This window comes from Rhinolophus sinicus, chromosome 5 (genome assembly GCF_057876585.1).
Source record: "Rhinolophus sinicus isolate RSI-liver-muscle chromosome 5, RSI-T2T, whole genome shotgun sequence".
Classification (NCBI taxonomy): domain Eukaryota; kingdom Metazoa; phylum Chordata; class Mammalia; order Chiroptera; family Rhinolophidae; genus Rhinolophus; species Rhinolophus sinicus.
Genome location: NC_142505.1, coordinates 77,377,913 through 77,404,080, shown reverse-complemented (window position 1 = coordinate 77,404,080; position 26,168 = coordinate 77,377,913). Strand labels below are relative to the sequence as shown.

Here is a 26,168-nt window from a genome sequence, read left to right as displayed (position 1 = left end):
GGCAGAGAAGGGGGCTCCCCACGACCCAGCCACGGGGAGTTGCTACTCGGAGCCAAAGACCAGCTCTGCCTGTCCTCAGCGCACACCTGGAGACGTCAGCTACCACTGAGGTTCAGCTTCTACTCAGAAAAGTCTATCTTCTGTGGGGATGCTGCTGGCTGGGAGCAGAGCCCAGTGACTTCCGCACCACGGCACAGAAGAAACGGGGTGTCTTTGGGGCAAGACAGTAATGGCAGGCTGTGGCCTGGGCGCCTTCCATCCTTCGCAGTGGGTGAAGTTTCCCACTGGGTGACTTCAGCCAGACTCTTGAACATCTCTGGGCTTCAGTTTCCTCTCCTGGGTAATGGCTGGGGTTCATGACCCCCTATCACCAGGTGTAGGGAAGGTTAGGGGCAGCTCATGGTGGCAGACCTGGCACAGGTCCCTTGGCACTGGCTGTCAGGACCCCCTGCTGCCATCTTTCCCACATTCCTGCCTCCAGGGGAGCTGAGGCTAGGCTACAAACTGCACCCTTCCCCTCAGGGCCTGGGGAGGGTGCTGACACTGCGTCCTCTGTCCTCTGCTAGTCCGTCTGCCCAGCAGGAGCAACCTTACAGTGATACCAGGGCCAGTCAGCCTGCCTTGGGCCTCAGGTGGACGGCCTGCAGTCTCAATAGCGGTGCTCCTCTGCAGCTGGTCTCCACCTGGCTGGGAGCACAGCTCCGTCCTAAGCCTGAGGCCTCCCTTCTGACTAGAGCCCCCGCCCCGCCTGGCGGCCTCCTGGGGCAGGGCAGGCTGGCAGCCCTGTGGGCCCTGGGCAGGGCAGGGCTCCCCACCATGAGCTTGAGGAAGAGCGGGCCGACCACGTGCAGACCCTAGTTCGAAGTGTGGCCTTCAAGGACTTCATACGTGAGCATCCATTTCCTTGTCAAACAATCACAAGGTGGTTGTGAGGATAAAGCAGGCAAGTGCGAAAGAGCTCAGCTACTCAGATTAGGGGATGAAGGAGGAGCACGTCAGAGCCCCTCACGCACAGGTGTGGGGGAAGCGCCGCCGTGCTCCCCGCCTCCGGTGCCGGCCGCACAGGAGTACGCTGCGGGTGTTGCCGGGAGGTGGCAGGCACTCCTGGCAGCATCACCTGGGGAGGACGAGGACAGGACCACGGCGTCCCCAGGCCCTGGGTGCTGTGGCTTCCCTGTTGCCTGAGCAAGCTGGGGAGGCTCATGCCACTCGCAGGCTTTTCCTTTATCCCCAGCACTAACGCCAGATGCCACGGTGACAGGCTGAGAGTGCGTGGGAGTGGCAGGTGGGGTGTAGGATCCTCAGGCCTGCAGGTGGCTGGCAGGCAGAGCGGGCTCGTGAATCCGTCACATACCGAGGACCTGCCACATGCCAGGCACGGCGCCCTGCACTGTAAGCCCAGGCTCATTCCCACCAGGGTCCCAACAGGCTGCCATCTGTCTCCCCTGTAAATGCCCCCGAGCTACCACCTCATGTTTCACCCCCTTGACTACAGACCCCAGCAGAGCTGCCCCCACTCACTGCCTGCAGTTCTCGGCTCTCGTCCTCCCACCAACCCAGCCAGTCTCTGCCCTTTCATTTCACCGGCTGACTTGTCAAGGAGCCCAGTGACTCGTACATTGTTGCTGAACAACGTGGGCAATTCTGTCTTCCTTTTACTTGACATCTCGGCAGCCTTGGACACAATGGATTTCTCCCTCCTCCTTGAAAAAGTTTCTTCCTTAGCTTCCAGAATGCTACACTCTCCTGATTTTCCTCCAACCTCACAGGCTACTCCTTTCTCAGCTTCTTCTCTCCTCATCCTCTTGCTGACTTGACCTGAAATTGGCTCTCGGATCTTTACCTACCCTTACTCCCATCCAAGCTCACGTCTTTAAGTGTCTTCATCAGAAGACTGTACATTTGTATCTCCAGCCCCCACTTCTCCCAGAACTCCTCTCCAAATGCCCACGCAGAAACTCGCCTGAAAGGTCTAAAATACTACTCGAACTCAGCGTGTCCAAAGCAGAACCTCTGACCTCTGGCCTCAAACGCTCCTCTCCACCTTCCTCAGTGAATGGCAGCTCCATCCTTCCAGTTGCTCAAAGGTTTGGGAGTCATCCTTGACTTTTCTTTCTCTCTCACACCATTCAATTTGTCAGCAAATCTTAATGGCTCCACTTTCAAAATGTATCTAGAATCCACCCACTTCCTCCTCCCTCCCGGTCCCCCCCCCCCAGGCCAAGGCAGTTGCTTCTCACCTGGATGAAGCAGCGCCCCCTGCCCCGCCATCAGGCCTCCATCCGCCAACCTCATCAATCAGACCATGTCATTCCTCCGCCTGGAGGCACCAGCAGCCTCACCGGGGCCTCCAATGCTCTACATGCTCAGGCCCCCACTCCACTTCGAACCCCGTTACCCTGCCCTCTGCTCCGTGCTCGCTATGCCCAGGACTTCCCATGGGTGCTTCAGCCTCCAGCCTCCTTCTCCAGTCACTCCAGGAATCATTTTTAAGTGTGCCATGATGTGAAGTCGGTTGGGAAGCCCAGCTCTAGGCTTGCTGACCTTTGCATTGACCTTGTCACTACAGGCTCCGGGGCCAGTCTGCCCCTTGTAAACTGAGGATGAGAATATCAGCCATGCCTACCTCACTGATCACAGAGGCAAAACTTCTGCTGTAATCCTAGAATTTGGGGGAGCAGGAGACGAGGGCCTATGAAGGTGGGAAGCTTTCTGGAAACCTCGGGGGCCTTTTCATCCTGATAGGTTCCCAGCACAGTGGCAGCCCTGCCCAGGCTTCATGGCAGCCAGAGACGGACTCCCTTAGAAACCTGCGACCCTGGTAGCAGGCATCCCACCATTCCCCACCTGAAGGCACAAACACCTGGAGCCACAGCCCAATAGGTAGAATGAACACCCTCCACAGGTCCCTCCAGACCAGGGGACTTTCGAGTCTAATCTGCTTCAGAGAAGGCCTTGCCATCTAGCCCTGGCTCTGGCTCACTGGACCTCAGGGCTGTAAGACTGGCTGCAGCTCTGTCCCTGGAAAGTCTTAGTAGCAGAGCCTGGGGTCCAAGGTGCCAGCTCTAGGAAGGCAGTCCAGAGTCCCACTCTGCCCACAGCGAGGTTTCTCAGCAAACCACCCTCCCTGAGGAGGGCTAGCTTTGGCCAGGAAGCCCTGAGAGAGGGCTAGAGCTGACCCTCTTGGCCGTAATAGTTAGTCCCAGGTTGCAGCACAGCTCAGGCCAGGCCTAGGAGACCGCAGAATCCAGCTGAGACTAGACTCTGGCCTAGTACGTATGGGCATGACAGGCAGTGGGGAGGGGCGGGGGCACTGCCTGGTGGACAAAGGGCTCATCCTGCAAACAGGAGTCTGCAGCCAAACCACAGGAAAGGTGCCAGGTGGGCAAGGGTTGGGCAGAGAGCCTGCCGGCAGCTGGAGGCCCCGAGGTGGCCAGGCCTCCAGGCCAGGGGGCCGAGGGCCTGACCAGTCAGTCCTTCTCACGTTCATGCAGGCTGCCCTTCGGCCTCCCTCCCCGCTGCCTCCGTGCCTGGGGATGGCAGCCAGGGGGAACCGTCTATTCAGCCAGTGGAACGTCCCGCTCTACGGCCTCAGCACAAGGCTGTCCAGGGCCAGGTTGCCCAGACAACAAAGAGGGGTCGCTTAAGGCTTGGTCGTGTGTGGGAGCCCAGTGACGGAGCTCCCTTCCGCTCCTTCCCGCTGGTGACTGTGCCCGGCCTCCAAGGAAAGGACCCTGAGCATCTCGATGGCACCGCGTCATCTTCCTTCCCTCTGAGTGCCGAGTGCTGAGCAGAGTGGACACTCAGTGCCCACAGCTTAGTGGAGGGAGTGTATACATGCAAGAAGGACACAACAGCTGTCCATGCTCCTTGATCAGACACCCCGGGGCCCCGTCCCCGTCCCCCTGCCCCCCCGACTCCAGGATGGGTCCCGGACTCCGAGACCCTGGGGCCATGTGGCTAGTCTCAGCAGAGCTGCCCTTCCTGCTCTTCCCCAAGCCGACCCAAAAGCGACTGTCCCAAAGATGGGCCTCCTCCGCCTGGGGTATGTTCGTTAGCCCATGCCCGGAACCCCCTCACTCTGGTGCCCCAGCATGCCCTCTTGCTGAGCAGACTGGACCCAGGAAGGGGCCCAAGGGCAGGGCTGGGCCAGCAGAGGTGGAAACGAGGGACTCCTGAGGTAGGTCTCCTCTGCTCTGAAGTTGAGCCTGGGCCTGGCTGGGCTGCCCCCGCCTCCCCTCCTCACCCCCTCCTCCACTTCCTGCAGGCTCAGGTGAAAAATAAACACAGTCTGCATTTTCCCTGCAGACCGCAGCAGCGGTCTGCTTGCAGGCTGTGTGCACCGAGAGCCCTTGCCACCGCCAACAGAGAAACTCCCTTGCCTCCGACGGTTGACTCTGAAAACCCCCAAGCGCTTGAGCCCCACAACACTTTCCCAGCGAAGAAAGTTGCTGCTTCCTCTGGCCTCAAGCCTGAGGTTGGGGGAGCATGTCAGGCCTGACCAGGCTTTCCCGAGAAGGCCTCCTGTGGTAGGGGGCTGTGCCAGGAGAAACCCATCCATCCGCTCCCACCCGCCACACATGCACCAGGATTCTCCTTGATCGCTGTTGGCAGACACATTCAATCAGGAGGTATTTACTGAGCTCCTACTATGTGTCAGGCTGAGAGCAGCATCTGCTAATGACAGCTGCGTGTTTACCATGTGCTAAGCATAGTTCTGAGCACCTTACAGTTTAACTCACATACCCTTAAACTGAACCTATGGAATAGGTACAACTACTATCCCCATTTGATAGATGAGGAAAGTGAGGCACAGAGAGGTTATATAGCTTGCCCACGGTCACACAGCTAGTAAGTGGCAGAGCTGGGATTCCACCCACTCTACTGCAAAGGTCCTGTGGTTCTCATAAACTGAACAAGGGGAACAGGGGAGGGGGTTCCCGTCCTAAACCCAGTCTCTTCCTTTCTTCAGCCTAGCTGGTCAGAGTTACCAGAACCAGTGCTTCTCTGACCCTAAAAATGCTCCAGCAGGTTCTGGGACCCCTGGGATGGGGCTTCTGGCCACACCCCCTGCCTGCCAGGGCTGCTGGCACCAGGAGCCCGCCTGATGGCGACCATTGGACGCGGCCCCCAGGGCCTTAGGCCACATCTCCCCTGCTCACCATCGCACAGCTACACCCCTGCCATGCTCAGCCTCAGGCCTGCTCTTCTCCTGCCCAGGTGCCCAGCTCTTGTTTCTTAGCACCTCTACCCAGCCCTTTCTCCCTCTCCTCACAACTTTCCATACTTCCTCCTGCTGTCTGCAGACTGGCTTCTCATTCTGACTTCAGTCTAACAGTCACTTCCTTGGGAAGGACTGTGACCCGAGTGGGGTTCCACCAGCCCAGCAGGCAGAGATGCCCCCTTGCGCAGAGGTCAGCCTGGGGGTCCCGGAAAGCAGACTCGGCTTGTGAGTCACTGCTGCCTGTCCAGATTCTGTCCTCAGCACGTTCACTACGACTCGTGGAATAAAGGCCCCTAGGACTCCTGCATGCCTCACCCACTCATCTGCCACAGAGCTGACTCCAGTGTCTCAGCTACTGGCTCCTGGGGGTTTCCGATGCCTTCTCTGGAGCTGGGGCGAGGCTCTTGGAGACAAGCCCACAGAAGGAGTGGCAGACCCACACCTCAAGCCTCACGTTCCTTCTGGGGCAGAGGCTGACTAGACAGGAAGGTGGACTATTGATAGTTATTGTTCTGCCACGTGCGGAGGTGGCAAACTGAATCCTGTAAGTGCCACATGTGACAACCAATTCGAGGCTGGCATTACCCTTCCCATTGTACCATGATAGAAGTGAGGTTGAGAAAGTTGTCTGTAGTCACACAGCCCCCCAACAAGTCAGTGCTGGGGGCCCCTTTATGGGCTCTTGGGGTCTTCAGCGACGCCAGGGAACCAATCTCATTTTTCCCCTCCTCTCACTCTGTGCTTCAGCCAGTGAGGGCTGCTGGCCGAGGGCCATGTTCCCTCTGCCTGGAGAACTCGCCCCCGCTTGGCTTAGCCAATTCCCATCCATCTTCCAGGCATCATCCTAGATGAGACTTCCTTCTGGAATCCTTTCCTGCCCTCCCTGTTCGAGCAGGGGGTCCCCTGCTAAGGACCGCTGGCTCTAACACTGACCTGGCTTTGCTGTACTGTACACCTGTCTTCATGCCCTCCCTGAGGTGTCTGCGATTGTACCCTGAACTGTTTTTTACATAAATTAAAGCCGGGCTCTCAAAATTGGGTGTGTAGTAGTACAGGTGGGTGGGGCCCTCCCAGTGTGAGCCAGCGTTTAGGGAAAATGTGGCAGCACTGGACAGCACCCGGGCTGGGGTGGGGGCTGGGCACAGGGTCACAGCAGCACACAGGCGGGGAGGAGGGGACACTGCTTGGACTCAGGGACATCCTGCCTGGCACCTGACATCCCAGGTCTCCTCCTACCCCATCTTCTCCTGCCTGTAAAGTTTGGGAGTCAGCATAACCAGGCAGGGGTGGCTGGTTAGCTCCGTTGGTTAGAGCGTGGGGCTCGTAACATCAGGGCTGCCGGTTCGATCCCCGCATGGGCCGCTGTGAGCTGCGCCCTCTACAACTAGATTGAAACAACTATTTGACTTGGAGGTGATGGGTCCTGGAAAAACACACTTAAAATAAATAAAAATTAACAAAAAAAGAATGACCAGGCACAGTCAAAGCCAGGTCCACCACTAGTTCATATGCTGCCCTTGTGCTAATGAGAAAAAGTGCCCCTTCTTCTAGACAGACACCCAGGCCCATGCCAGCACACATGGATGGGGGAGGAGCATAATGCAGGCTGGGTGTCATCTCCTTGGCCCAGGGGCCCTCTACCCCCGCTTAGTGGCCCTGCTCAAAAGGTCCCCACATTGCCAGGCTCCATCCAGAGCCCAGCCCTGGCCGTCTACTCTGCCCTCGATGCGTTCCTCCAGGCTCCTCCCTGAAACAGGGCCCATCAGGCAGCCCCACAGCTCCCTCGGACCTCTGTGTCTGGAGCTGACGTCTACTGTCCATCACCATTAAGCACCACTTGCTTAAGTGCTAAGGAATCTGTCCCATTGCTGAGTGGGAAGCTTCCCTAAGGCCTGAGACCATGAGGATGAACTTCCCAGAGGGGAGCAGGCCCCCAGACCTTTCAAAAGGGACTCGCCTGTCTGTCAGGCAGGCCTCGATTTATGGGCTCCTGCAGATCTACCGCAGCGAGGTGCATGCCCTTTTATCCCCAACCCCCGCTCTGGGCCCTGCTGCCCAGGACATGGTGCTCTCCTGAGGATGGCCCGCCAGCTCCCCGCCCACAGTGTGCTGGACACCTTGTGCCAGACGCCCACCACAGAGCACGGAGCTGCGGCGGGATGGCCCGGTGAGCTGGAGGGCTGGGGGATGGCTGGACTACACCCTTGTGGACCAGGAGGCTTTGGTCCCGCCTGCCAGCAGAGCTGTTGCCATGGTTGTGCAGAGCCCTGCCAGGTGCGTGTGGCCAGTCCATCAGATAACAGGGCCCTGCCACAGCAGAGGTGAGGACCGGAGTCCCTGCATGCAGCCTTGGCAAACCACAGGCCTGCTCTAGACCCACCCAGCCCCGAGGCACCCTCGGAGCTGGCTGAGCCTCACTGAGCTGAGTGGCCTGGCCCACGGCCTCCCGTGGTTTCTATGCATTCGTTTGTGTTTTCCTTCCTCCTCTTTGAGGTGAACGCCCCTCAGGACAGGATGTTTTTAGAGGAAAATATAAGCTTCCGGGAGCTGTTGCAGCTGAGCTGCGAGCTGATGCTACAACACACTGTCTGGGGACTCTGCAGCAGCCTGGGGGAGCCCCCCGCTGAGACAGTCACTCACCCAGCTCGCCCGCAGTGCCCGGCCAACCAGGAGCCCGCCGTGGGCTGAGGCAGTCCAGGACACGTCAGAGCAGTAGGGCAAGCAAGGCTCTGGGGAAGGAAGCATTGGAGGGACTTAGAGGCTTTATTCCCCTGGGAGCAGAGTCATGTGGCTTTGTAGAAAAGGCAAGAAGAAAACGGCAGAGGTGCAGACTCAGAGATGGCAGCCCCCACCCACCCCAGCCTGCTGTGTGCCTAGCACGCAGCGGTCCCTCCCCCACAGGAATCCCACCAGCCTTCCCCACCGCTGTGTCGTGTGTGTGCAGACTTCGCAGAGGAAGAAATGGAAGCTCGGAGAGGTTCAAGGACTCGTTCGAGGTCTCCCGGCAAGTAGTGCCAGATCCGGGTTTGCATCCAGCCCTTGGGTTCCTGGGCAGAGATCTTGACCCCTCAGTGACAGACCTCCCAGGCCAGCTGGCAGTGTGCCAACATGGACACAGGTGAGGCCCGGGAGCCACGTGGTCTCCCGATTCCTTTCTCCCCTACACTGGCTCTCCAGGCCACTGGGGAGTTGGGAGCACCAATTTTGCCAGCAACACCCTGCCAAGAACGTGGCTCTGATCCCCACCTAGCCCTATGTGAAGGGAGCCTTCACCCCGTCCTCGTAGGAGGGGATTTGGGTTCTCAGTCCTAAATGACTAAAGGAAACCTGAGAGGTCATCTTCCTGCACGGTCTGGCCCGTGCTCTCCCCTTCCATGTGTGAGAAGCAGGGATGGGACAGCCACTGGCAGCAGGGGTGGCTCTCCCCAGGGCTTGTCTAAAAGGGTAAGAGTGCCACCTAGGAATGAGAGCTGGGACAGCCCTGCCAGGGCCCAGAGGGGTGGAGGCTAATGGTCAGCAGTGGTGCGAGGGTGGGAGGGAGCAACTTGGAGATCTCATCCCCCGTCTGGGCACTGCATTCCTGCCAGCCTCGGGGGAGCAAAGACAAGACGGGGTCCCAGAGCCACCTGGTCTGTCCAGCTGCCTGCACCAGCCCCAGGAGGACGCTTCTGGCTCGGGGTCATGGATGCTCACACGGATCTAACCCGTGCAGCTACTGCCAGCTAAGGCCCTGGGGGCTCGGCCTGGACTCAGGCCAATGGTTTAGCTGAAGGGAATGAAGGCAAGAAGTGGAAAGGAGCTGCTGGAGGCTTCAGGCCCCAGCGAGCTCCCAGCCAAGCCCCTCAGCGTTGTGTAAGCGGGGAGGGCAGGGCTGCTCCAACTGCCACAGGGGCCCTCTTGCTAGAGTAGAGCCTCCTAACGAGGCTGAGTTAAGGGGTCCCCAAACCACACCAAACAGCTCTTACAGATATACACCTGGGTGTAACAGTATAAAAATACAAGGGAGAGGGCAAAATGCCAAATTCCTAGGGGTGAGGTGTGGGGAGGGATGAGGCGGGGAAGCCAAAGGGACCCAGCTGTAGCTCTAAAACCCCTTTTATCAAAAACGAGTGGACACATGTTGCCTAAGCAGCAAGGTAGCCTGGTGGTAAAGGCAGGGAACAGAGGTAAATGCCTGGGTTCAAGTCTCTCGAACAGTCCTTAGAAGGTGCCAGTTTCTCCGTGCCTCAGGGGCCCCATCTGCACAATGTCCACATCTCATGGCACTGATGTCAGGATTAAGTGAGTTCATAATGACAAAGGCAAGCATGTCCCTAGACCAAGGCTTTTCAGGAAAGCCAGCCTTTCTGTCAAGCTGGGGCCGCCGGCCCCCGGTTTCCTCTGGACTGCTGCCCGACTGCTGTTGGGCCTGACTGCTGAGCTCCTGACTGGCCCTCGATGACCAGAGGCAGGGAGCAGGAGGCAGAGGAGGACAGTGATACAAAGAGAAACTGCTCTCGAAATGCCCAGGGGCCTGGCAGGCAGCTCTGATTCCCAGCTTTCCAGTTGGTGGGAGCGCGGCAGGGGGCACACTCGGGGGAGCCCTGGGCTTCCCCAGTCCAGCCGTTCTCAGTGACTCAGGGCCTAGAAAACCCTCTAACCCCACCCCAGACCACACAGAGGAGGGCACCTTCCCCAGAGAGGTCCAACAGTGAGCTCTGAGCTAAGCTAGGACCAGGCGCTGTCCTTGTCATGTATCAAACCTGATTCAATCTTAAATGTCATTTATAAACACTTTTCCAGGTAACGTTTATTCTGGAAGCCCTGGTTCCTGCCTCCAACCAAGAAACACAAACTTTCTGGCCCTGGGATGGCTCTCACTAGGGCCAGGCGTCCAGTGAGGAAGGGTCCAGCCCTGACCCAGACCCAGAACTATGAGGCCACACCCAGCGGGGGCCGTGAGGGCTGAGTCTTTCCTTGGAGCCAGAGGATTCCAGCTGGTTCCAGATCATAAGCCCAACAGGAGTGGGGTAACGCTCAGCTTCTCCGCCTGCAGTGCCCGTCTCCACACATTCAAGAGCAAAGGGCCAGAGCAGTGAGGAGCATGGGCTTTGAGATCAAAGAGACCTGAGTCCAAGTCCTGACTCTGCCAGGTACTCGCACATTCTAGATTAACCGCTCTAAGCCTCAGTTTCCCCGTCTGCAAAATAAGAGAACTACAAGTATCTCCTTCCTTGGCTTCTTGTAAGGATCTTGATATTGGAATTAAAAACCCCTGGCACAGGAGGCCTGGCACTCGAAGTTCTAGACACATGCGCTCCTGCTGTGGCTGTGCCTCTTTCAACAGCTGTTTACTGAGCACCTACCGTGTGCCGTGCCCTATGCTGGGCACTGCGATTCCAGCACTGAAGAGGACACATGTGGGGACACATGTGGCCCAGGCCCTGCACATCCTCGCCAGCCCTTTTGATCTGAAACAGCATCCCTGAAACCACACCTCAACATTGCCATCAACCCTGCGGCCAAAGCCATCCCAGCTTCATCTGTCCCCACACCCTGTGGACTGTGGTCACCCCCCAGCCCCACCCATGGGGTTGCCCACCACAGCTGGGTGGCTCCTGGGCTGCACATTGATTCAAACCCTGCCAGCAAGCTCTGGGGTGGCTGCCGCAGCCTGGCACACACTCAGTGGCCACGCCGCCTGGACCCCCGGCTGTCCCCACCAGAGACCTCAGTACTGCTGCAAAGCTCTCCCCGGGCTGCCTCTCTCAGCGTCCCCGAGGGCCCACCCACCCTCTGCCTGCCTGGCCACCGGGCAGCCACAGAGCCATCTGATTTGAATGAAACTTCAAACTTAATGACTTTCATGCTGGTTATTTAAAACGCAATGTAATTTTCTTAAACACCCTATTATTTCCTTTGATAGCTACAAAGCTTCCCCCAATCCCATAAGCATGTTTATTTTTAGGGAAAAGAGTGGTTTGCAGTTGGTCATGGAGACCATAGGGAGAAGGAACCCACAGAAAGCAGGGCAAAGAGTCAAGCCTAGCAGCCTGGCCGCCCACAGCCGCCCTCCCTTCCTGCTGGGCGGGCGCTCCACCACCAGCACTGGGTCCTGGGCAAGCCCCTGCCCTTCTCACACCAGCACATTAGCCAGTGGCCCTGCTGTCCAGCATCTGACCGGAGCCAAGGCCGCTTTTCCTGCTCCCCCTCCACAGGGCCCTGTGTCCTCATGGTAAGATGGCTTCAGTGGCTTCCCATGAGCTTCTGTCCCCTGGGCATTCCAGGCTTGGATGGTGCTGGGAAGACAGTCCTTGGGGCCACCAATCACCCTCGGCTGCCTCCTCCTGGCTCCTCCAGACAGGCTGCCCTGGGTAAGGCCTTGGGGCCTGAAGCTCTGACCAGCTAGATGAGATCTGTGCTCAGATAAAGTGCCCCCAGGCAGTGGCTGCCCACGCTGGGAGGGTGGGTGGGTGTGGTGCTGCCAGTTGGGGCTCCCTGGCAAGGGAGATGGCCTAGTGGTGGGTGTGCGTGCAGAGGTCAGTTGAGCCTCACCAATGCGGGGCGTCTTCTGGGAGTGACTATTTTTAGATCCCAGGCTTTCATGTGGCCGAATGATGTGGAGTTTACAAAGCATCTGTAATGCGTTTCAGATGGCGGCCCAGCAGACAGAGAGGCTGGGCCTGCTGCCACCAGAGCCAGGTCAGAGTTAGTCAGAATACCCTGAGCCTGGACTCCTGTCACCTGTCCCTCATTCCCCACCATCCCTTCTTGCCTGATGAGGAGGATGGCCCTGAAGCAGCCCTTGCAATGCCCAGCAAGCCCACCTGAGGCCCAGCCAAGCGGCAGGCCCCTGCAGCCAATACTAACTGAACCCGAGACCCTTCAGGGCCAGGGGGCCCCACCCCCACTTTAGAGGAGGAAACTGGGACCTAGAGAGGTTAACAGATTTGCTCAAGGTCATACAGCCAGAGAGGTGGCCCTGGTGCCCTGGCTTCCTTCTCCATCATGACCCTGGCCTCAGAGGCAAACAGGGTTTTCAAGGAAGAGACAACCTGCCACCCCCGGCTAGGCCAGCGCAGACGTGCAGCCCTACGTGTGCCAACCCCACTGCCCACTGCTCCCTGGGGCCACAGCCTGCCCACCCATGCCTGCAGCCACCGCCGTACACCCGTCCTTTGGAAGCAAATAGTGCGGGGCCCAGACAGCTCTTGTCCTGGGAGAAAGAGTTGGTCGCTCTAATGGGGGGTGAGGGGGACAGAGGAGCTTCTTTGGCTTCCTCGGATCTCGGGGGAGCTCTGGCTGTGGAGGTGGCCATGGCATGAAGGCTGTGTGTCACCAGCCTCCCTCTGGGCTTGAAAGCCATGTCTGCTGACAGAGCTCAGGCAGGCAGTCACCATGGGTGGGACAGGCTACCCGGGCCGCCTCCCCAGAGGAGAGGGCCGGACTCACGCCCTTCTCAGCCCCACACCAGGTCAGGGCCCCTATCCAGCAAGGGACAGTCTCTCCACCCACCAGGGGACTGAGCCAAGAGGAGCCCCATGTTCCACAGGATCAGAAAGGGCCAAACCCTCTGATCAGAACAAACCCACCCAGCTGCAGCTCAGAGACTTCCTGTGAGCCAAGGATGATGGGGGCCACACCTTTTTAAGGGAGGGAGGCGGCACCCAGGTCCGAAACCCAAGCACCATAGGTCAGCGAGCCAAGGCAGCAAACGGCCTGAAGGAAGAAGCTAACAAGGTCCTGGGTTCTCAGAGCTGCCCCTCCCCAGACTCCTGGGAGCTGGGAGTCCTGCTAGAGACACGCTCATGAGAGGCGCTCTCTGCACCCTGGCTGACTGCTGGGGTTCAGTTCCCCTCAGTAAACAGGGGGCTAAAACCCTGGACTTAGGACCCTGGAGAGAGAGAGACTGCGAGTCAAATGAAATTATACGCAATGGAAACTTCCATTTCTGAGGCCCTCCTGCCTTGCGCTCGCCAGCGCGCTTAGGTCTCCCCGAAGCCTACCCCCTTGTACTGCTCCAATCACCCCTGTACTTTCTAGCGCCCACCCTGTTCCAGCCGCAAGCTCTGCCTGCCTGGCCCTCCATGTCCAACTCAAACCATCTGCTGGTGGGCACCCCCTGCCCATCGTGCTGCCCACACCCCGCATGTGCCCACGAGCCCCTCCCAGGCTCCGGAACCAGCAGGGCCTGTGCACGAAGGTCACATGCTGGGCCCCGGTGTTGGCCCCCTCTCTCCAGCCTCACCTCGTGCCCCTCATAGACCTGCGCTTCAGGCCGCCCTTCCAGTGACCAAGAACATACTGATATCTGCCTCACCCCTCAGCTCAAGCTGTTCCCGCACACCTAGAGCATTCTACCACTCGCACCTGCACAGACCTCCCTTTCAGGAAGCCTTCCTGGCTGCCCCCCCCCCCCCACTGGCCTCTCTCCCTCCTCAGCGCCTTTATCAAACTTGGGCAGAACCTCCAAGTCAATTCTGAGCCTCCAGGAGTCTCTGCCTCACCTGCCAGGATAGCCCTGGGAGGGCAAAGGCGGTCGCCCTCTCTGCGCTGAGCCAAGGCCAAGCATCCCAGTGCGCGTGGGGAGCTCAGTAAACGCCAGCAGGATCTGGACCCAGGATTCTGGGTTTAGCAGGCAAAGGGCGCTGACTGGCTGAGGGAGGGGGCGCGTGACGGGCTCCAGTTCAGCCTCGGCTTCAGGAGCACCCCGCCCACTTGGCTCGGCATCCTTCACAAGGGCCACTTTCATAGGGGCTTCCACTCAGGAAGCACCTACTATGTGCCAGGGACTTCACATACACTATCGCAGTCCATTCCACAGTAACCAAGGAGGAAAGAACCCTCATTAGCCTCAGTTTTAGATGGGTAAGGAAACTAAGGCCCACAGGGCTTAAGAAACTTACCCAGGGCCACTCAGCCAAGGACGGGCAGATATGGTGTTTGAGGGTGGACCTTCCACCCCTCTAAGGGGCCTTGGACAAGTCCCTTTCCTGAACTAGTCTTACTGTCCCCACCTGCAGAAAGAGGGCTGTTACCCGAGGATCTGGGCACTGCCGTTGGGGGAGGAGGGCCCTGTGACCTGATAAAACACCTGTTTCCTCCAACGGAGTCTTGTTTGTACACAGCGGCAGGAAGCAGCCAGTCACAAGGTACGAGGGAGTGTGACTGCATGGCTTCAGGACTGCAGTGCCGGGGGGGCTCAGCAGACTGGCTCCCCTGCCCCTCCACGGGGCTCTCTGCCCACCCTGGTCGAGCTTCACCTCGTTGGTTATTCGACGTGAAGACAGTGCCTCTGTAGTCCATTCTTAAAGCTCAGCTAAACCTCGTTTCTTGCAGGGGTCGGGTGGGGTCTCAGGAGACCCAGGAGGGCATGGGCGGCTGGCAGCCTTGGGGAGGGGCCACCAAGCCCTCCCCAACTTCACACCTGCCTCTTGGGGCACCTGGGAAGGTGGGCAGAGATGGTATGAATGCCCCCATTTGACAGCTGTGGAAGCTGGCCTGGTGAAACCCTGGTAGGGCCAGGGGAAGAATACCTGGGTCCTAGTGACCAACCCAGGGCTTTCAGCCCTTCTACCCTGCTGAGTTAGAGAAGTGGGCAGGTGGCCCGAAAACTGCAGCCCCTGGGGACAGGGTGGGACAGAGGTCTGCAGGACGAGCCTCCCTCCTGGTGCTTTCCCGGCCCTGTAAGGCATCGAGGGGGCACTCATACCCCACCTGGGGCGCTGCTGAGGCGGGCTGCAGACTTTCCAAATATTGCAGCCAGTATCACGCAGCCTCCCAAGTCAAAAAAGAATGCAAGTCAAAGGAACTTCTAAGCCCCACTGCCACCACAAACCTACTAAATGAACAACAAGAGAGGGAAGTCCACGTTGGCCAGGCTCAGGCTTGCACAGACCCAGCAGGAAACTGGGCCCGCAGGGAAGCAAACGCCGGAATTCTTCCTCCCTCCTGACCCCGTAATTCTCCTTGAACACTGTGCTCCAGGAAAATGGCAGCTGAGGAGTGATTTGTACCGAGCATCATTCCCACTGGTAAAGAAGGCAAACTATGAGCAAACTTGAAGCCACATGAGGGACACAGTCCACAAGAGGGATAAACCCAGACGCTGTCCATGGGCAGTCAGGGGGGCACTGCAAACACGCACCCTCACACCCAAGGAAGCACGGGGCAAGACACGAGGGCTGCGTACAGGCTGCGTGAGCAAAGGTCTTAGGATGGCTCAGAGGCCAATGACCACATGGGTCTCTTCCCTTTTTTTTCTTACAAAACAGCTTAAGCCCCCAGTATGGGAGTCCACGCGGGCCTACCAATGGCCCCAGAGGAGCCAGGACAGCAAGGGAGAAAGGATCAGCCATGGCCAAAGCCCCACCCCGAGTCCAGGCCACGCCAGCACCTTCCTGGGCACCTCCTGTCCTCACTCAGACTCTGGAAGGAGGGCTCACCACTCCCCGTGTAGATGAGGACACTACAGCTCACAGGTAACTTCTGACAGACGGGCTACCTTTGGTCTAAGCATGGCAAGTGCATCATAAAGCAGTGCCAACTGCTTGGCCTGAAGAGCTGCCAGGGCGGCCAGGCAGCCAAGGCCCAAGGGCACGACAGAGGGCACCACTCGAATGGTCAGAGGTCTCGCTGAGGAAGTGACATGTGAATTAAGCCCTGAATAAGGAATGAGAAGGTGGCGGCCAAGTGAAGAGCTGGGGAAGAGACTTCCCAGCTGAGGAGACGAGGGCAAAGGCACTGAGGGAGGGAAGACACTCGTTGGCTGTAAAGCACATCACGGCACTGGCGGCTGCTATCGAGGGAGCGAGGATGAGTATGGTGCCGACAGGGAGGGCTGGCCACCCAGGCACTCGGGCTGTGCTGAGTGGCTTGGACTTCACTCCAAGAGCAATGGGAAGCCATTGCAGGAGTTAAGCAGCAGAGAGATGGGATCTGAGTTATGCTTTTACAGGACCCATTTGGCTGCTCCGTGGAGCCTGGATTGGGGGTTAGGGTCGGGGTTCGGATGCAGAACAAGGCAGGGGCAGGGGGAGCCTAGAGGAGGCTGTAACTGCCATCTGGGTGAGGGATGGCGATGCTTGGGTTTGGGGGTGCTGACTGAAGTGCAGAAGTGGATGACTTGGGATGTCTGGAGGGGAGCCCAGTGCCTGCCAGGCCCGTCTGCACCTGTCGGACAGCTGCACCTTCAGGAGCTGCTCAGCAGACCCGCTTCCACAGCCCAGGCCCAGGCCAGCTCTGCCCAGGACACCCCCAGCCAGACCTTCTGCAACTCCACTCCTCTGGCCAGGAAGGCATCTGAGGCAGAGGCTGGTTCTGGTCCAGCTGGGTGCCCAGCCTGTGCCAGCCTCCCTTCTAACAAGCTTCACTCCAACCAGTGCTGGGGAGCAACCATCACCAACCCTCGTCAGCAAGGCTGTGCAGCGCTCTCTGAGGGTGGAGGACGGTGGAGGCTGGGTGGTGCATCTCTGCAGAGCTCCCTGGATAGGCTGCCCATGCGTCAGCAGCACTTCCTTCCTCTGAGTCTTGCTCAGACCCTCACCTCCTGTCCTCCAGGGCTTGGTGGTACAGGCTTACCTGGACCTCACACCTTGGAGTCAGGTGACATAAGCCCATGGCTAGGAGCCCCAGCATGAGTCCAACGATTCATTCAACTGGTCTCCCCTACCCTGTAGCTGATGCCTGACCCCTCGCTTGGGGCGCACCCCGGGCAGCAGGAAGGCTGTCAGACAAAGGGAACAGTCCCAAGTGCCTACAAGAGTCAAAGACTCAGCCTTTTCTTTTTTTAAATACTGAGATGTAATTCACATACTATAAAATTCACCATTATAAAGTGTACAATACAGTGGCTTTCAGTATATTTACAAGCTTGTACAACTGTCCCCACTGTTCTCCAGAACCTATTCGTCACCCGAAAAAGAAACCCTATAGACAGCAGCAGTCACTCCCCAGTCCCCTCTTCTCTCAGCCCCTGGCATCCACTCATCTGTGACCTGTCTCTATGGATTTGCCGATCCTGGACATTTCATCTAAATGGCAAAAGGCTCAGCAGCCTTCCAGGCCACAGGTTCCAAGTGGAGCCCAAAAGAGGGACCAAAAGAGCGACGTGGCCTCATATTCTTTTTGAGATGAGGATTTGCAGACCGCCAGTCCTGCATATCCAAGAGCCTGGGTTTCCCTAAGGAGCGATGTCTTACTCATCCCTAAAGCCCCTCAAAGTCTTGCCCAGAACCAGCCCACTGCCCACCTCCCCACCCCATCCCCACCCAGGTTTCAGAGCGAACAAAACAAAACAAAACCAAAATAAGCAGGGGCTACTGCTCTAGACGAGTAACTGTCTGCAAGCCCACATTAGATGCCTGACAAACATCAGTCATAAAATAAACTTTGACCTAATTCCCCTTCCCCAAAGGGAGTTTACAAGAAGCCAAGTACCAAAAAGAAACAAACTTTTTGGAAAAGGAAACCTGCCTCTGCCTAGTGGCGGTTGTGAGGTTGTCACTTGGCCCATTGCTCCTGGCTGTTTGAGTATGGCCGTTCTGAGGGGCCCAACGTGGTCGCCACATGGGGGCATTCCACCCATACGTGGACAGAGCGGACAGAGTCCGTCCGCGCCATGGATTTCCCTCAATGTCTAGGGAAGCGATTGGCCTTGAGTTCCTCAGCATAACTGCTGACCATTTGGATTTTCTCAGAGGCCCAGTTCTTAAGGCCCACGGCCAGGGGCTGGGCAGCAAATCATCTGTGCCCTGAAGATGGGCTCAGGAAAGCCCAGCTTTTGGAGAAAACCTCCTCAGGGCCGCTGCAAGGGGCTTCTGACCCATGTTAAGAGTACCTTTTTTGATTTCAGACACATGAACCTTGAATCCCATGATAAATGTGCTCCCAAAGCAAGGGATCAATCAATTTTGCTTTTTAAAACCCAACCGTATTTTAAATGTTGTTACAACTCTTCGCATAACACAAGCAACCGTTCTTACTTGCTATTTGCTTATAACTATCGAGTTTGCTTAAAAGAGGCTCTACTACATTCATGCATATCTTCCGCACCCAGTGTCACCCCAACTTAGGCCCTTGCCTCTGTCCTTGTCACCACCCACTGGAGCAGCTGGCACCAGGGCACAGAAAGTCAGCGCCAGAGCCTGTCCTGTGTTCCCAGAAGCCAGCAGTGGGAGGCTGCAGCTGGCTGGGGAGGAGGATCGGGGGATTCATCCTAAGAGATGGTGCAACACGTAGAAATGCACCCGCTGTAGTGTGAGCAAGACCCCAAAGCTAAGAAAAAATAAATGATCCAGGCCAGGGGAATGGTGCTGGGGCCGTGTCGCTGCCCCCCTCCCCTTTCCTGACTGCTAGAGTTGGTCCTCCATCCGCCTCCTCTTTGACCAGTGTGAGTGAAGACACCAAATGGTCCCATCACCACACCCCTAGAGAACGAGGCCGTCCCTCTCTGGGCTCTCTCCCACCACTTGCCCACGCCATGAAAGGAACTCAGAAACACTGCTTTTCCTGCAGCACTGTGAAGTCACAAGAAGCTGGAAGGGAGCCCGCCCTGCTCAGCCTGTTCTCAGGCCCAGGCCTTTTGTCTAGTCACGGCTACCACAGTGCTCTCAGCCCCTGACCAGCAAGCAACTCACCTGCCAGTAGTTTGGCAGTGGTGGGGCCTGTCAACTTGGCCCCAAATAGAAGGGTTTACTCTTTGGAGGGGGCCCAAGAAGCATCTTTGTTAAGCATCTGGAGTGGAGGTCTCTGGGGAGAGCTACTCCATTAGGTGGAAAGGTCAGTGGACAAACCCTCTCCCAACAGACTTGGAAGGAAGCAAACACCTCATAGATGGAGCCAACCAAAAGCAGAAAATCAGATAGATAGAACACTCATTCAACATGCTCCTTCTACGAATGAGAAAATGAGGGTCCAAAGGGCAAGGCCCTCATTTCCTGAGTCAGCAGTCTACCAGGCTTTCCATCCTGGGTTTCTGGAGAGAAGCCTCAATGTCTTCTCACTTTCCACTAAATTCGGCATGAAACAGCTCTCAGAACCAACCCTCCTCATTCTGGATTGGAAACAGTCTGGCAGTCACCCTCCTCCCTCTGGGTGACCCCACCACTAGCCATGTGAGTCTCCTACCTGCACTGGGCCTACATTTGCATCCAACACCACCCACCAGAGTCCCCCAAACCTTTTATGTACTCTAGGAGCTCTCACCTCACCCCCAACTTGGGCCACCGAAGGACAATCTGAAACACTAATCTGAATTTTGTTTCAGTGCAGCTTTACTGCTCCAAAGCACTCAGAATAGGCCCTTCACATTTGAGGTCAACTGCACCAATGGGCAGAAAAACATGGTTTGTAACGATCACGACATCTTTACAAAGCACTGGGTACTTAAAACATACTTAATTTGCAAATTCATTCAACAGGCTCCTTAACAACACTACTGATTTGAAACACCTCTGCAAACCCTTCCTGGTGCGTTTGAGACCAAGCCAGCTTCATAAAAACCCACTTTCCATACATGTTCAGCATCTTTCTCTGACAAGGAAGGGTGCAGTCATGCCAATAAGGACAGGACAAGTAGAGCATGTTTCTCACCACCACCACCCCAGGAGAGCTGAAGCCCATCAGCTTTTCTGGCGGTTCCTCTAAGCACCAACGCTTGGGGCATTGGGCTTTTGGGAGAAGGCTAACTACAAAACTCAGAGCTGGGACCACACTACCCACGGCCACCCTCGGGAGCGTGGGGGTGGTGTGGTTTCAGCTCAAAAGTTCTCCGAGAAGACCCCACCCCAGCATCACCTAGCACCAGGACAGGGCCTGCACCTGCTTGTAAGAAAGCAAGGAAGACAAGAGCCGACAGCTGGCGGGTACCCTGGGCCATCCCTCCTGCCTTCAGCCAAGTACTCTGGTTCAGCTCCCCTTGCGCACCAATGGGAAGAGAGACCAGAGCAGAGTTCTCACCCATCTATTTTGTTGTAGGCAAAAGTCACTTCGTGCCCACGCCTCACGTACCTGGTCAAGGAGGCAGCAGGCACAAGGCGGGCTGGGCTGCAGGGGCCACTTACCAGTGGGGGTTGCGGCTGGGGGTGCTGCCCTGCTCCGGAGGGGGGTGGGTAGTGCATGAGCAGATTGAAGGCAGAGTAGACGGTGTCTTTGTACATGCCGCTGGCGCACTCAGGGGCCTTCAGGCCTGGAAAAACCACAGCTGGGTCAGACACGCCAGCCCGGGCGACTCGGGCTAGACTGTCTGCTCTCGGGAGAAAAAAATAAGAATTGCTAAGGGGACGCCTTCAAGTTCGCGACTTGAGAAGGTACGGGCTGGGGGTGCAAGCAGTGCCAGGTTTTGTCCCAAGAACCCTGAGTCCAGGCCTCCCCCAAGCGGCCCCTACTTGACTCCCACCCTGCCTGGCGGCCAAGGAACCTCTGCCAACGCTTTCTCCTCAAGACAGGGGATTAGTCAGTCACCTGGGCAGGAGGGGAGGCGGAGATGGCGGGGGTCTGTTTACTCCTATAAAGGTCAGGGCACCGGAAGTGACTCGAGCCCGGCGGCGCCCGGGAAACCCGCCCCCCACACTCCCACCCCCTCGGTTTTACCGCCTCCTGGAGCTGTAGTTGTTGGGGAGGCAGCACCTCGGCCCCCTCCCTCCCATGGAGGCCGGGGCCTTGGGGGTGGAGGGGAGCCAAGCGGTGCAGAAACTCACCGTCCTCCAGAGGTTCTGGAAGTTTGTCGGGGAAAAGTCTCTGCGAAGTATGTTCCCGCCCGAGAGCCTGCGGGGAGATACACAGGGGCCGTGAGGGGCGCAGGGAGAGCTGGGGGCCAGGGACAGGAGGGGTTCTGAGGGATGGAGACTCCGAGAGCCGCGGGAGGGAAGGGTGGGTCAGCGCGAGCCGAGGCCCGATCGGCGGCCAGAGGGGAGGAGCGGTGCGCAGGCCGGCGCTCACCTCCGCCCCGACCTCGGCCTCGCCGCGGGCCCCTGCGCCGGACCCCGGGACCCCGGCGCCGCCGGCCGCACCCTCGGACTCATTGACTAGCGACGACTTGAGCTCGGCCAGGTCGCGCTCGGGGCCCGCGGCGTTATCGCGGCTCTTGTCGTCCTGCTCCTCGCCCTCGTCCTGGAAGGCCAGCAGCTCGTCCGGCGCGCCGAGGTCGTCGCCGCCGCCCGCGCCGCCCCCGCCCGAGTCCAGCTGCGGCATGGTGCGCTCCGCCCGCGGAGGCGCGGGGCACGGGAGTGAGGGGCGCGAAGCCGGCCCAGGAGGCGGCGAGCCCGGAGTCCGGACCTCCGAGCCCGGAGCGCGGGCTGACTCCGCCGGGGCGGGCTGCGGGCGCGGGGCGCGGGCTCCAAGCTGAGCGGCTCCCAGAGCTGGCGAACATCAAAGGCACCGCCGGCTGAGTCGGGGGGCGGGGCGGGGACGCCGGGGGCGGGTCTGGACGGGGGGCGGGGCCAAGTCGCCCCGCCCCTCCTCTCTGGGGAGAAGCCACGACGCGCCCAGTGGGCATAGTCTTAAAGGGCTCGCTCTCCCTTGCGTTACCCCAGTGATGTGTTGGACGAGCCTAAAAAGCATCACCTTTTTCCTGAAATGCTGGGACTTTAAAGGAGATAGCGAATCCCCTTCCTCACCTAGTGATTCCCGCCCCGCGCCCAGGTTTCAACCCCAACTGCGGAGAGTGCAGGTCCCCTAGGCTCTTGAGGTGATTTGGAACAGGAGACAAGGTGTGAACTGTGTCTATCTCCGGGCCCAGTACGTCCTGGGCTGGGAGCTGGAAGCCTCCTAGAGCTTGGGGCTGCTCGGAGGCTGTGCCCAAACCACAGATTGGCAGGTTAGGCCCCCTCAAAGTCCTATTCTCCAGCTTTAAGCCAATCTAAGACCTCTTTCCAGGCTGCCCACTCACAGCGCGAACACAAGCGTATACTCGTCACACATTTATTGAGCGCTTGTTGCATGCCGGGCTCATACAGCACACATCCATGAGGGCCTCTCAGCCATGTGACGGCTCCGAGGCGCGAACAGCCAAGTGGACTAGGAGGAAGGACCCCGCCGCCCCATGGGGTCACGCCCTTCCCGTCCCACGACTCTCCCAACTCAATTCCACACCTAGAACCTGTGGCCCCGGGATTCCAGGCTTCAAGCAGACAGGTGGGCTGCGGGTTTCGGAAGAGATGTGGGTCGTGCGAAGCAACAATACGGGAAGTCGCATTCCCGAAGAGCCCATTGACTCCAAACCTGGTGCGGGGGGTGGGGGGTGGGGGCTCGCAAGATCCGGGATGCAGGGTGGACAGCCGGCGGAGCGCGGGAACCTGGGCCAGCTTCCACTGCATCTCTAAGGCACCTGGGGTCAAGTCCACGCAGGCCTCCACGGCATGCTTGGCCTCGTCTCAGCATCTAGGAGAGACACCCGCCCCTCTGGATCGCAGTGCAGCAAACCGCAGCCCCCAGCAGGTTTCTGTGCTGGATTCTGTGTAGACGTTCCCTTCTCTCACGAGAGCAATTGGGGCAGAAGGTATTTGGGAAGGGACAGTGTCTTGGATGCTTCTCCGGCTCAGAGTAGCACAAGGACCCCTGGCTGCGGCGCAAAGCCAAACGGAAGAGGGCCACGCCGCCCCTCTGGGTCCAGGTCCAGCCTGGCTGGCTGCGGATCAAAGAGCCAAGGCCGTCCTTCTCCGCGTTCAGATCCTATCTGCGCCAGCCCAGCGGGGCGCCTCGGCCCCCCACCTCAGGGCTGGAGTGCCCTCTTTTCCTCCCTTCCGGGAGTTGAGGGGGGTGGTGAGCACAAACACTCAATATGGTGATGGAGATGTGGGGAAGACCCTGCCTGTTAGGTCCCCCCCCATACCCCGTCTCCTTTCATGGTGTCAGCTTGCTGCTCAGTCTTACCTCAGCCCTTGGGGAGGGGGGAGGACTCCTGCTAGACTTGGCAGAGTCGGGAGGGAAGAGGGTACAGGAGGAGGGACCCACGACCTTTCCCCACCTAAACCCCAGAGGTTTTAAGTTCTGGCTTCCAGATGAGCCTCCTCTGGGAAAGCTGAGTGGGAATGGGGAGCTGCCTAATCCAAAGGTTTTGGGGGTCCTCCTGCATTTGAGGGTGACCCCAGCTGAGCAGGAACCTCCTCCAGGACAAAGTTCCCCAGATTCATGACACTCCAGGGGACTCAGACCAATGCGGGCTGAAGTTTTCTCCAGCCCATGGACAAAGGAAAGAAGTCAGGGTGACTGAGGTTTGTTTTTCTCAAGAAGGCTAAATTTTCTCAGGATAAAGTATTAACCTTTAATCAGACATTATGAACTTTCTGTTTTATTGGTGTGAAAACAGCTTTACTGCAATGATGGTGAGAATTGATTTGTTTTTTTGTTTTTTTTTTTTAACGTTCTTATTTGGCTAAAGAAAAACTTGGCCACTCTCTGTTCATTCTCCAACCCCCAAATTTCTTTGGACATTTTATAGGACTGAAATTCCAAAGTCTGGGAACCACTGCCCTATGGAGTCATGGCTCCTACCTCTTGCCCTCCTGGGTGGAATCACAGATGGGGGGGGGCAGGTGAGTCAGGAGAATAGGAGTGTGAGGAGGGGACAGGGAGAGAGACAGGCTGAGTCTCAGACATCCACAGCCACACTAAGATCAGCCTGAAAGCCTGCTGAAGGAGCATCTACCCTGTACCTAAATCTCAGGCTATGGAGAGGGGAGGGACAGAGGAGGCCACTCCAGGAGCATTGGCTGCTTGAAAAGCTGAGAAATCATTAGAGTCAAGTTTGTTGCTAGATTAGTCTGTACAGACCATGGGCAGAAGGAGCTCAGATAATGGCGAGATCAATGGGGCTCGAGTGGTCAGGTTGGCTTCCTGGAGGAGGTGGAATTTGAGCCTGGAAGGCTCTGTAGAGCTTGGAGAGATAGAGAGGAAAAGGCTTGTCCCCAAAAGGCAGGTGCAGCCCTGTAGCAGCCCCTTGTCTAGTTAGCACTGATTCTATCATCATCCTCCTCATCCTCACAATGACTTCATATTACTGAGTGATTACTATGTACCAGGCATCATGTCAAGAGCTTCACACACATTATCTCATGTAATCATCATACCAATCCTATGACGTAGGGATTATTGTCCCCATTTATGAATGAGAACTAAAGCTCGGAGAGATTGAATAAGTCACCCAAAGTCTCACAGCTTGGAAACGAGGGTATCTGAATTCCAAGCCCAGGCAGTCTGACTCCTGAGCCCATACCTAAACTATTAGACTCTAGAGTTCCACTGTGTCCTCTACAATTTCAGAGGGGGTCTTTATCTACTTTGTGGACTTTGCAGACAAATGCTGATGAGTATCTCACTAATAGAGTTCTGACTTTCTGGTTGGCTCATGCTGCATGGAGGAGTCACCAGGAGGATTGGAGCATCTCACTGGCTGGTCTGTATAGGGTGGCTCAAGCCCTTTGCTGGGTGAGAGGGCTCAGAGCATCTCCCCTGAGTCAGACCAAGCTCAGTCTGTACCATCTCTCCCCTGGGCCCACCCTAGACTGCCTGCTCTGGGTACTGACTCAGATCCCATACCGAGACAATAGGCCCTGGGGTTCTTCCATGGAGTGGTGAGTAAGATCTGCTGTGGCTACCCCCTTGGCGGTGACCATGGAGTTTTGGGACCAGGGCCAGCTGCAGGGAGGCCCCAGAGTCTTCTGAACTTATGCAGCCCAGGTCAGAGCTGGAGATTTAACAAGGCTTCATCTTCATGCAAATGTGCTGTCCTCAGATGCTGGATGCAGCTCAAAGAGCTCCAGAGGGTTGAGGCTTGGAGCAAGAGAGCCCAGCTTTGGATTTAGGCAGACCTGAGATTTTGTCCCTGCCCTACCACTTACTGGCTGGAGGACCGCAGACAAATCACTGACCCTCTTTGAGGCTCTACTTCCTTGTAGGTAAAATGAATATCACACTGAACCTGCCTCGTAGGAGCAAGGTTGAGATGAACCACGTATCCTAGGAAAGAGCTTAGTGCAATGCCTGGCACATTCCAAGCGCTCTAATAAATGGGTGCTCTTGAGCTAAAAATTTTTCGGAAGTTGTTAGGCTAATTGGCTCTTCATGTAACGTCATGTAAATCATCTAAGTGTTCTCATGGCTTGAGCTCACTTAATCACAGCTAAGGCTGAAAATATACATTTTCTTTCAAATTCCTTTAACATGAAAGGCCCATGTGAACTCTGACCTTCCCTAACAGGGAGACCCTTGAAAGGTGGCATTTCCAGAAAATGGCTCAAAGGAGCCCCAGATGGATTTGGTAAATTACAACGGGGAGAGGTTCGGAGTGGCGTCTCTTCCTGCCTGCCAGCCTGCCTGGAATCCTGTTGGGGCTTGCCAAACGCTGCCTGGAGGCTGGGCTGCCGGCTGGAGCAGGAACACTTCCCATGGAGCCTTGTGTCTCAGGGCAAAGCCTGGTCACACGTCCTAGAGGCAGACTGTGGTTTGTTACTAGAAACACAGTTTACTCTCTGGAGACGGTAGTTTTGCTGCATGTTCGTGTGTGTGTGTCCGTGTGTGTGCCTGTGGGTGGTTCTGGCCTGAGAATGGCAAAGACACACAATTGCTGTGATGTGACTTCTCAGGGTCATGGACTAGGCAAGCTGCCTTAAAATGAAGCAAGAAAGATTTGGGATCGTTTCTTTCTTCTTTGTAATCTTCTGTGGGTTCTCCCCACCCCCCCACCCCCAATTTCGTGCAATAACCAAGGATTGCTCTCAAAATAAAAATTTAGTAATAAAGCTACATGCTAGCTATTCCTGATGAAACGCCCAGGAAGTTTGGCCAAATTGACTTAAGGGGTAGTTGTGGTAAGATTACAAAGAGAGCTGCCCCACATCTTCAGGGGGCTTGCTATGACAATTTCCCATGAGTTAATTTCCCACATTGTGCCAGCCACTGTTCCCAATGAATGGGGCTGGGATTTACTCACCAGGAGGAATAAACAACTGTGGGTTTCCACAGGAAA

The 26,168-nt window shown here is 57.3% G+C and overlaps 1 protein-coding gene across 8 annotated transcripts in view; it reads right to left on the bottom strand.

The window, feature by feature from the left end:
- TCF7 (transcription factor 7) overlaps positions 1-21,592 on the bottom strand; it is a 31,732-nt gene extending 10,140 nt beyond the window's left edge. For 6 of the 8 annotated variants that reach the window (XM_088798608.1, XM_074313510.2, XM_074313513.2 and 3 more), the window contains exons 1-3: positions 21,143-21,592; positions 20,902-20,968; positions 20,266-20,390 (exon numbers count right to left, since the gene is read on the bottom strand). In XM_088798608.1, the coding sequence (XP_088654734.1) occupies positions 20,266-20,390; positions 20,902-20,968; positions 21,143-21,394 (444 nt within the window). In that variant the 5' untranslated portion in view covers positions 21,395-21,592. The remainder of the gene's footprint in view (positions 1-20,265; positions 20,391-20,901; positions 20,969-21,142) is intronic. The other 2 variants (XM_074313515.2, XM_074313516.2) reach the window with 2 other exon arrangements.
- Between the last annotated feature and the right edge of the window lie 4,576 nt (positions 21,593-26,168).